Source organism: Pithys albifrons, chromosome 1, assembly GCF_047495875.1.
Source record: "Pithys albifrons albifrons isolate INPA30051 chromosome 1, PitAlb_v1, whole genome shotgun sequence".
Taxonomy (NCBI): Eukaryota; Metazoa; Chordata; class Aves; order Passeriformes; family Thamnophilidae; genus Pithys; species Pithys albifrons.
The window spans coordinates 5314439-5326938 of NC_092458.1; the positions used below are offsets into that span (position 1 = coordinate 5314439).

At 37.7% G+C, this 12500-nt stretch overlaps 1 protein-coding gene across 2 annotated transcripts in view; it reads right to left on the minus strand.

Moving 5' to 3' along the window:
- Positions 1-12500, minus strand: part of POLA1 (DNA polymerase alpha 1, catalytic subunit) — a 194401-nt gene that overhangs the window by 66853 nt on the left and 115048 nt on the right. For both annotated transcript variants that reach the window (XM_071547642.1, XM_071547558.1), the window contains exon 35: positions 507-623. In XM_071547642.1, the coding sequence (XP_071403743.1) occupies positions 507-623 (117 nt within the window). The remainder of the gene's footprint in view (positions 1-506; positions 624-12500) is intronic.

Here is a 12500-nt window from a genome sequence, read left to right on the forward strand (position 1 = left end):
CCCTTTAATGTCAGAAACCAAGAGAACTAGCAGGCAGTCCCATATTCTGGAAGACCAGACTATCTAGCTCAATGTGAGGTTTAGAAGCTTCTACATTTTTCAAGTATGGAAACAAATTCAAATGGGCAGAACCCAGAATTTCTCATATCCTCAAAGTACTTACTGTACTTGGTATTTGGTTTTGATTTGGAAGGCTGGTTTTGTTTGCCTATTTTGATTTACCTGTATTCTGGCAGAAACATTCCAGCAAATTCTAGTTTACTGACCAAATGCTCGTCAGCTGGAAAACTTCCAAGCACAGCAGCTGCATGGCATGCTCTCTTCACAGCAGTGAGGATGCAGCTTAAATGTGGAGGAGGAAAAGCATAAACGGTCCCCTTTAAACTAATAAACTAATTAAAAATTCCTGCTTAATCCTGCTACCTTTGAAAGGCAGAGTTGAGAGCCAGGTGAGCTCCATGAGAATCTGGCTCCACTGCTGTCAAAGCTGTGTCCCAAACACTCACCTCTGGCCTCAGAACAGCCTTCCTGCAGGCCTGGCACACGGGGCCACTCCGGCAAAAGCTCAGGGGAAGCCGACGGGTCCGATTCTGGCAAGTTGGCTCCTCACATATTAACCAACCCTGCAGGAAAGGAAGAATACAGAAGAAAATATTTTTTCACCATAATTTCAAGTTATAGCCTCTTTTTATTCCACCTAAACAATGAATCACAGTCAGGGAAGAAAAAAATCCCAACTTTAACCTTGGATACTGTAATATGTATAAAGGGATGAAGGTCCTTGTTTAAGGACCTTGTTTAAACACAGTTAAGGGCAGACAACAAAGGTGAGGTCTTCTGGCTTCAAAATTTCCACATTCTGCACACTGCAGTCACCCCTGCTTTGAAAGATACCAAAACTTCTGCTCTTCTGCAGTTCAGACATTAACATACAATAGAATTACTTTACCCAACTATGTAGACCAATCAGCAAGACATCCCACAGACCTCTAATAAACTAAATTTTTAAGTAAAGTGCCACTTCTTTGCTTGCACATTAAAGACGGAAAACCAGTTTTAACTTCCCTGTTTTCTGATGACAGCCAAAAGCTTTCCTTTCTTGTTTTTAAATATATATTTTTTAGAAACCTTTTGAGACTTCAACATAAACTGACTCACATAGGAAAAAACTAACATTTCGCTGAGTTAAAATAAAATAAAATCTGAGCCAGTTTGCTTTATGTCAGCCCAGGGAGACAATGCAAAAGGCTTCTCCTAAGAGTATGAAACAAAAGAATGATTCTGGGACTGATAAAGATGTACTTTTTGTGCCAGGTTAGACCATAGGCTAAAAACAATGCTAACACTTCATCTCTAAGAACCATCAGTAGAAGATACTAAGGAATAGCATAAGAGAAAGCACACAATGAAACTCTTCCAAAGACTTTCCCAGCTTTTGGAAATGGCTCAAGGACCACCTGAATCACTGGCCTTGTATTCAGTGGTGACTGGATGCATTACTACCCTCACCCCAATGAGCTTCAAGTGTTTTTGGAACGAATTGAAACTTTTAGCATCTGCAATATACTGCAGAACAACTATGTGCTATATGGAAAAGTATCTTATTTTTCTTGAACACAGACACTCTTTTAATGCCTTCTAGTCCTCGTATCAGGAGAGACTAGGAAAAATCATTCTGCATTCACCTTTTCCATGCCTCTCATGATTTTACAGACCTCTATCACATCACCTGCAATCAAACTCTTTTCCAAAGCACAGTCCTAATTTACTTAGTTGTTCCTTGCATGGAAATCACACCAAATCTTTGTTGCCCTTCTCTGAAGCTCTTCCAGGTCTTTTTTGAAATGAGGGGGCTGGGGGGAAAATAGATGACAAATGGGGAGGGAAATGAAATCCGTATTGCACACTGTATTTAGGATGCCAGACGAATATGAATTTATACAGAAACAAAATGGTACTTACCATCTTGTTCTCTGTTCCTTCCTTTCCTCAAGTTCTGTTTGCCTAGAGCACTACTGAGCATCTGAGCAACCATTTCAAGAAGGATATTTATTAAAATCCAAGGAGTATAATTGTAGTCTTCCCTAGTAAGTCAATACACGCCTTGTATACAAAATCAGGATTGGATTTTCAGCATTTGCCTCACTTCACATTACCTGGCAGAGGATTTAATCTTCCACTGTAAAACTGACAAGCCAACTCAGCATCACAGTCTTTCTGCAACTCTTCTCAAGCAGTTCTTGCTTTTACCACCCTTGAGCAGCTCAGCCCTGTAACCTCTCCATTTCAGACCATCAGCTGCTGGTGTCTCTGGAGGGCATAGTGACTATTTATTTTTGCCCATTTCAAAAATTTTTGTTGCTCCTGCAAAGAAGTTAAATCTACTTATACCAGAATTTCTGGTGCTTTGACAAAAATATTACAACTCCAAAAGTTGATTGATTCCATTCTCACTGGCTATTGGACAAGCTGTCCCAGTATTATGTTCTGGCGATGACTTATACCTGATTTCCACTTAAATTTCAACTTCAAAATATCTTCTAGAATTTCAAAAGCGATTCAAGACTGTTTCCAGATTTTTGTTGGTTTGTGTATCATTTTAAGATGAAAGTTGAAATCCTTTACTTCGTTTATTCCAGAGACTTCTCTTCTTTCACCATTTCTCCAGCCTTGTCACGTACTCAGTATTATCCCACTTGGTGTAAAGTCCACCCAAACACTTCCTGCTGCCTCTGCAGAGTAGAGCTTTTATGTCTATATGGCTGGACCAGAAAAACCTTGTGTGGATCTTCATGCCAACAGAAATGTATATTGCTTCCTAAATGTGTGCTCAAGCCCATAATGCAGGAATGGAAAGAATCTATTAAGATAAACAGATTCATTTCACCCAACTTTGATATCTAAAAGCCTGATACCTAGTTTAAGCTGGTCACCCTATGCTGTTTATAGTAAATGGAGGAAGAAAAAAAATCTTCTGCAAAAAAGCAATTCACTTAACAGATTTCAGGATGAGACAAATCCTCCCTACTCCAGACACTCTTAATAAAATAAGGGGGTTTGGAAACAGTATAATTAGTGTATCTGATCACTAAGTTTGAGTTTCATTGTTATGTACATTAGTAATGTAAATCATTATACATTTAATACCTCACAGTGAGAAAATTTCAAGAATCCAAAAAACTTCTGTGGATTTAATTTGGTCTCTTGCGCAACTGTTGCCTTAGCAATCCTAGTACCACTTTCCGTGTCCTATACAATTTATTTATGACAAATACTTCAGAACTAACATTACAAAGATAAGACACTGCTCAACAAGACTGAGCAACTTGATCAGCACATGCTTCACCATGAAAAATCCTAACTTAGGACATGACCTAACATAGATACCCGACCTGACGTCAGCAGGCACAAATGAGTCTCAAGTGAAAAAGATAGTCCTTGGCTTTGGTATTGCAAATAAATCTCAGATTTATTTTTAAAAGAGGAAGGTGTTTATCTGTTGCCTCACATTTTTTAAATAACTGAGTTTTAGCAGACATGGAATAACTTTCTACAGAAAAAAACCTACCCAAGGATAGCATTGAGATCTTCAGGAGCTCACTTATGGGAGTACCAAGGATATCATTAGAGCCACTGTGAGATAAAACACAAAAACATTTCTGGAAAGGATAATGAAGTGTCAGAGATCTTCCATTAAGCTAATTCTTGGAGACAAAAGCTATGCTCTGTGTGAAAAGTTGTTTATGCCACATTTTCTTCCTATGTGGCATCTCTACCTTCCTATGAACCATCTGGCAGCAGTCTGGCACAAACAGGGTCTTAAAACCCATGGTCAGGCAGGGGGAGGTGTGGAGGGTCTCCTCACCCCTTCCAAACCCATCCTGTTAAAGAGCATAATTATTTCAGCTGTAACTAAGAAAAGATTCTGTGTGCACAAAGAGAACACTCGTGACTCAAAACGTATTAAATGACTACATTTGAACTTTGAAACAAATTATTATACTAGAAAAACAAAGCATGGAAACTGTCAGATAGCATGATACTTAGTTGGAGAATGCAAGTGCAACTGAATAAACAAAGCCTGGAATGAGAGGAGCATCATAACTTCAGCAGAACAGAATACTCAAAACCAGACAACCATGACAATAATGCATGATAAAAGCAACTGTGTTTTCTGCCACCTATTGGCATTTTTAGCTAACAATTAAGAAACAAAGGACTACACCACTTACAAGGTACTGCTTCTACTGTCTTACAGTGGAATGCACAGATGGTTCCCCAAAACTACCACTGACTAATGACACTTGAAGTTTCTTTAGGCAATTGTTTTGGTCTAATGCAGTCACTGTTGAAGAAAGCACTGGGAGCTTTACTGGTCACAAAATACTGGTGAAAAAAGACAGAAAAAAGCCCTGCTTAAACTAAAACAATAGCTTAGGATAAAAATAACCATTCAAATCCAACAGCTTACTACTATATTTGTTTTCAGCTACTAAGAAATAATGACAAAAACATACAAGTTTCACTGAACAGTACGTATGACAATAAACTATATCTAAAAAATGAATATCTAAGTTATTGTACTGCCTACAATAAAAACCCCAAATATGTTGCATAGATACTAACTAAATGTTCCTTCAATTTGTATAGAAAACAATTAATGTCATTTGTACAGACTTCCTACCAGTTATAATTAACATTAAAGAGGTATTTTCTTCTTTGTCACCTCTCTATTCAGGTCTTATTTGTGTTTGTTTGTATTCACTATCTGTTAATCTCTCTTAACAAATGACAATAACTGTTACTATTATGCATGGAAATTAAACATGTAGATAACTGTGTGAAGGGAGTTATTTTTGAAAAAAACGCAGTATCAGGAACCTGGAGCTCTTTATGTCTCTTGTTTTGCTTTCATAATTAAGCCATAGCCTTGATTTGTTTTAAACAAAAAACTTTTCCATGGACACGCAGGTTACAATCAAATTCAATACATGCATTATGTTCTGATTCAATCTGCTCAAGTGCATTATTGTTCACTCTTATTTGATCCATGCCTGTCATCTTCACTGACCAAACAAAACCAATCCCTCATTTCCCAGCAGTTATCACCGAGTCTGTAAACTAATTTGCAATAGATCAAACAAAATCATAATAGGAAACCTTCAGCTTTGTTCTACTTGGTATCTGCAACACTGTGGGAAATGAAATACAAGTTGATGGAGGAGGAGAAAAAAAAGCAACCATCGTTTCCAAACATTCTGCCTACAAATGCTTAGTTCATTTTAAAAAATAAGAAAGTATGCAAAAACCCCCTGAAATAAATGCACAATGTAAAAGAAAATCCCTGAAGAGTATTATGTCCAAGAACTGTAGCTAATGGGGAGAAATTTGCAAGTCAAAAGTAATTTTGTTTCTTTGTAAGTCTGTTCTTGAGAATTAGCCTCTCCCATTCTAGTGATCAACAAGCATTAGAAATATTATCCCAAAATACAGAGGCAAGTGGTTTCAGAACAGCCTTTTAAACAGAAGTTGCAGGAGTCAACAACATACACTTACTAAGCTTTATCTTAACAGTTTTTACAAATTACATTTCATAATGTAGCTTGGCTGCCTGCTACAGTAGAGGACTGGATGTGCTTCTCTACCTCACTTCAGTTCTGCATCTGTTCCTGCCTTCAGACAGTCTGGATGCTGAGGCACTACAATGTTTTAAAAGTTCACATGGAATGAAAAAATATGGTAGTAAAAAGCAGAAAGGTGCAAGCAGTGAAAATTATTCACAAGTTACTATCAGTTACATTGGAGTTGAATTTAACTGTAATTTGTGCTTGCTTCTCTACAATCTTTCTTCCCACTGAAGGCAATCTTAATGCGGACTTTGGAAAACGTGATCTTAGTGGATGATGTCCAAACTCCAAGATGGCTGAGAGACCTGAACATGAGCATATTACATTCAAAATCCATGGCTTCAGCACTGCAGAGCTGAAATTACCACCTTAAATCATTAAACCCACCAGCAGGGATGTGTAGGAACCCCACCTGAACATGGTGTCCTAGTCAACCAGCATAAGCTTTCTGTGCATGCCACTGATGAGCAAACCAGCTTTTTGAAGGCTGAATGTGAGAGACAACGCAATGAAAATTTTCTGATTCAGGTATCATTATGAGGCACTAATCAAGCCACTTAAAACTTCACACTGACCTCTCTTTTTATACTACTCTTACAAAAGCATATTATTTACACTCATTCCAAGACCAGAAACTTCAATACCCATTTTCCTGTCAACAACCACTATTATGGATAGCATTACCTAACAGGGTAAATCTGGCTGAAGTGGCTTTAAATCGTCTAATTTTAATCATTTAGAATAGGTTCCACTAATACTGCATTATGGGTACACTATCAAATATATTGATACACCTATGCAGTGCTAAAAGATAATTTTATGAAATATAATAAGGCAGCTCATCATGGCAACAGAGGACTTGACTCAGTGACCTGAAAGTTACCAGGTCCAATGGCAATAACTTGTTCCACATCACAGGTGTGTTCTACCTGTCTGTGTGTTATGTAAATAGCTGACTGTTTGGGGAAACCAATAGACAAACTTTCCCTAATAGCAGACAGCATCTCCGGAATTACGGCCAAACCCTCTGTCTGCACATTCTCTGGCAAGTGTTTTGACTTCTAGTATCTCATCTTTTGAGAATTATTACATCACAATTTCACACTTTGGACATGAAAGGTCATATGAATATTGACTTAAAGATGTGCTATTGCTGTCAAGTCAGGAAAGTTTCTCTGCTGTGTACCAGAAATCAAATTACTTTAAAGAAACTTCAATTCCTGATCTGCTTTTTTTCCCATTTAAAACAGAAATACTCTAGCAATAACACTGACACAATCCAATGCATTTGCACCATCTTAGTGAGATATCAGAAGCAATGAAAATCTGAATGACAATGTGAGAACAAGTGTCACACACTGGAATTTCAGTAGACAATGCAGACTTGAGTGAAACCTACCTGCCACTGCTACAATTCCAAGAAGAAATTCCCCTCGGGTCAGGGATGATACAATAAATAGTGAAATAAGACTTCATCACAAAAGTTTACCCACTTAGTGATGTGAATCATAGAATCACTAAGGCTGGAAAAGACCTCCAAGATCACGAAGCCCAAGCATTAACCCAGCACCCCAAGTGCCACATCCACAAACCTTTTGAACACTTCCAGGGACAGTGATTCCACCACTCCAGTGAAGTTCAGCATAACTGAGGTTCCTCAAGCAACATCCCACTTTTTTCATGAGGAAATGTATTTGATCAAAACCTCAGAAAATCACTCTTATAAAGAAACCAATTCTACTGCTGCTGGACACAGGAAAGGCATAGACATTTAGTTTTTGAAAGGGTTTTTCGAGATTGAGGACTTGATGAGGCTGGGATTGGCATAATCAGAAAAACACTTCTCTTGTGCAGGAAAAGCAACTCTGCAGGGTCCCGGTGCCTGCCTGCTTTGCATACTTGTTGTAGCTGCTTCATCCTGAATGTCCTTACACAGCCAAGTACAAAGACACATTAGATACCTGTTTGATTGATTTTATGACTAGAGTAATTTATCTGTGAGACTACCAGAGTAGACTCAGTGTAGAACACTTTGATTGGGAGGGCTCCACACAGGTGATACCTTAAGACATGTGACTTGGTCAAATATATCAGCAGAGACAGCTATTCCTTTGGAAGTTGTAGGTACGAATACAAACAACCTGGAGATGAGATTATCTGAATTATAAAACACTGGGTCAACATGAAAGGAACATCCATTAGTAAAATTATCACCATCAGAAGAAGCCTTTATAAGAAGCATCGTATTTGTTTTGGCATTTTTCCTATCAGTGATAATCTCCTTGATAAAAAATAGTGTTTAGTAATAAACACTATTGAAAAGAATCATGCAAACCAAACCTAAAAACTGGAGTAGTGATGCTAGAAGCAATCAGTGATGCAGAATTCTGGGTCAGCAACTATTTCAAGTTCCTGCAAGGCTTGATACTCCACAAACCAGATACCAAGCACTAATAAAAACATGTATCTGTGAGACCACGAGAAGGATCTCATTTTATCTGTGAAGGAAATCTTCTGCAAAGCCTCTTTATTAGTAAATTCAGATATATTTACATCTCAAAATAGCATATGGATAGACATTGATATTGGTATACTAGTCACTCCAGACTTCCACTTCACCAAAATGTTAACAAGAAATTGCTGGAGAAGCTCTCTCCATTCCTTTAATATGTTACTATAAGGAGATCAAATTCTTCTAAGTCAGAAGCTGTCATGTTAGGTTCTGGAAATCCCTTCTAGAGAAGAGGTTATGTCCAAACTCCATCCTAGAATTTTAACATGTATAACAATTCCACAGTGTATGCAAGTTCTCTTGAACCACCAGGCATAACTGAACTTTCCAGTCAAAAACATCTTAAAACTAAGTTAAAATATGTATGCTTAAATTTGAGTATGTAAGACAAAGATGATCTCTGAGAATGGTTTGCTTCAAGGATTTATACTGCTCTCCTAACTGCAACATTTAATCATCTCCAAATAATAAATTCCTTTGATATTTTCCCAGACTCTTCAGATAGATGGTTTTATAGAAGAGCTGGGTCAAGAGTCTACTACTGATGCTGGCTGACTGGAGCTTTTGTCTTTTGAAGTGGGATAGGTACCATGTTAAACCTGCTTCAAAGCTTGTTGTAGCTCAAAGATATTGCAGCATATGCCCAGAATGGTGAAGCCCTGACAGATCCAGTGTGGAATACGACTATTCAGATCACAAGAAAAGCACCTATTTTATAAGCTCACTCTTGGCCACTGACTTTGCATTAATTTTTCTTTTCCTATACAATAAATATCGCATCTAGCTCCTCATTCAGAAGAAAATAGGTTACATTTCCCAGTAGGAGTATTTCTAGAGTCTGATGCTACCTGATCATCCAATTTAGGAAACGTGTAAACACTGACCATGGCATTTCATACTCCAATTCATGTTGCCTCACTTCAATGGAAGCTGAAGATACTATTTCAATTTCTTTTCTAAGCATTTCCTCATTTTCAGAGCTTCTTGAGTTTTGGCCTGTAAAACTGTGTGATGGAGTGGATAAAAAACTCTTACAAAGAAAGCAAATTCCTTTCCTGGATGGTTCACTCTGCTCATCTTGAATTCAGCGTTATCCAGTCTGATGAACTGGTAGACTTGATCTTTTAGGAAAAACACAAAACTGTCTCTTATATGGAAGATGAAACAAGGATATGCTTTTGAAAGTGAATTACCTGAAAGCAGTACAGATACTGAAGATGGTTGGTTATATATCCAGTATTATTTTCACATAAAGCACATTAAATGATGTTAATACATTGAAGCACCTTACCTAGTAACCTCCCAGTGGAAGGCAAACGATCACTTTACCACCCAATGGTGATATAAGAGAACGACACTCTCCCCAAAATACTGAAACCTCTTGTTCTTAGAAACACTCACTTCTGTTGTCACAGATCCCCACTGGAAAACTGTCAGCCCAAAGCACCTGGAGCCAAAGGCAAACGCACCTTCAAAGGACCAAACTGTGGAGGTCCAAAGCAATCAGACAAACTGGAACTGAAAGCAATGTCCTACACTGACTTATGCTACCTTCAAGAAAGCGTGAATGAGGACATAAAATATAACTTGAGTTTCTCAGAACACAATGTCCTTCTAGCTTGAAAAAGCTGATGATACTATCACAGTAAAAGCACTGATGTAGATTCCAGGTGGCCATTAAAAGAAGTGAAGCTGCCACTGCACTTGTCTAAAACACCTAAAGTTTATACTGGATATTATGGAAAATAGACATAAACTTGAGAGGATTTAGCCTACAACAAAACTATCTCTCACAGCATACTTTTTAGGAATCCTTTCAGTACTTGCATACCCTCACAGTCCTATCAACAAGGCGTCACTGCTGTGATGCAAAGTCAGACACAAAATATCCTATGTCTATTTACAGGATACTGAAAATTATACAAAATTTCAAGAATGGCATTTTGTAATTCTCAATACTCCAAAAATAACAGGACTTGAATTGCATTCTAATCCAGAACTGGAAAAAAAAGTTTTGAGGAAACCATCAAAGACTAAATGAAAGCTTGAATAATTTCTAGAAAATATTACTCTCTGCACTATCTGTCAAATCAGTTTTACCATTAGAAGTCCTGGAGGTGTGTGTACATGACCAAAGCAGGAAATAACACAAGCAGCAAGAAATCCCCCCTTGTGAACTCAAATGCTCAACCTAATGTAAAAAAATGTTTTAAACAAAATTATCAAACACGACAGAAGCATATCTTGTAGGTCAATGTAAGAGTTTTACATGTTATTAGAAATTGATTTTTTTTAAAAGACACCTTTAAATGTACAGTCACATGTCATTTCATAAAAGTTATTTGAAACTTATTGATCTCATTTGTGCAAAGACCAGGCTCTGCCATCAGCCTGCTGAAAGGATAATAGAGCACTCCAAACCCTTGTGATAGATTTGATGCAAACAGTGGCCCTCATTTAAACACATGTAATAGCACCACAAGTGGACAAATTCCAGCCTTAACAGTGGTACATTACAAACTAAATTAGCAAGTACGTTCTGCTTTACTTCACATCAAATCCAATATTCTTGCTCTTCTTATCTTCAGTAAAATAAGGTTCTAGGCACCAAAATACAAGCCCCAAAAGATGAAGAAGTAGAGCATAAGTGTTCACAGGCTACCATACCACTCACACAGAGAACCAACTATTACCAACAATTTTATTTCACTTAAGACAATCCAAAACCAGCTAAACTGAATTTTGAGCAAGCAACTGAGAGAAGACATACACAAAATGACTATACATGGAAAACTGCAACAAGAAAAGGATCAGTGAAGGATGTCTTAGGTATTTCTGTACTGAGAGCTAAAACCTCCAGAAGGATATTGAAGTCCATTTTGCCAAAATACTCTCCCTATTCATAGAACTCAAAGCAAGCCATACTCTAAGGGTACAATAGGTCACAACTAAGTACAGTACCTTGCTTCAGAAAAAATTTTGCTTTGTCTGTCAGCTGTCAACAAAGCACAAAGAGCTCATACAGCCCATCCATGTATTGCTTGTTAAAGAATCTAGCAGCATAGAAAGAGTAAGAACTCAAAGAGTTCTTAAAAAACATGCCTCTGCTTTGGTTAGAAAGCTAAAAACACTCTACTCCCCCCAATTCTTCCTTCTCCCCTCAAACATTTGTACAGTCCTTGAATTTTCCTGTCTGAGACTCATCACGCTCAACTTCCTGCACGACATTAGATGTAATACAGAACACACAGAAGTTTTGCTCATGTACATGGCAGTAACAGTGAGGTTTGTCAACTCCAGTACACATTTCAAGTTGGCAAGGAGACAAAAAGATTGTTTATGTGAAATATCTTTTCAATGTGGTTATGAACTTCTCCAAATACTGAAGGAGTTAACACAGCTCGGAAAACTTGAAAAAGGATAATGCACATAATGGGTATATGAGTTCAGAGGAGCTCAAAAGAGTTAAAGGTAATGGCAGAGAAAGCAGTCTCAATGGTCTGGTCACCTTAAACTGGAGAAGTTTAAAGCATCACTAAGCAGTGTTTTTTCATTTAAGTTTAATTATTTTCTCCTTGAGAATGGCACTAATGAAACTGAATATCTTTCATGGTTTCGAAGAGCAGTCTGAATGGTCTGTAAACAGGACTGGGGGCAGAGGAGAGAACTGGCTGAGCCAGGGGGTTGCTAGGTGATGCAGAATGTAAACCCACAAACTTGTTCAGGTTTACTTTGCTTTCATGCTGCTCTCCCACAAGCTCTCCAAAGTTTTAAGAACTAATTTCCAGGTAGCTATTTAAAAACAAAAAGTAGAAATAATTAAAAAAGAAAACCCCTTAATCCTCTTCACCTCTTCCATTGCTCTCCCTGCCACCTCCAAGAATAAAAAAGGAAAGACGAAAGGAAATTCACAGCATTAAAAGTGCAGGAGATCATTCCCTCTATATATTTGTATGCAATTTTTTAGACTGGTGATTATGAGGAACATTTGATCTTTTCAGACTGATTTTTGCTTCTGTAAATGTAAATAAAAATGAATTCTGGAATAATACAGTGGGCCTTATTTACCAACATTTCCACTGCAGATTACAAAAGCAAACTTTTCAGTACAGCCATGTGTTTCTACCTCCATCCTTTTCAGAGCTGTGGTTATTTTTTCTTTCCTAAAGTATCTGATCAGAGATTGTCCGGTAAGAGCACTTTATTAGATCATCAGTCAGAGGGTTTTACAAGCACCAAGAGCTATGGGCTCAAATGCAGCACATCAGTTTTAATAGCCGAAGGTCTAATAGTAAACTGCAGATACTGCTGAGAACTTTCCATGCACTGAACTCTTGAAAAAGCACCATCTCTCAAGCTTA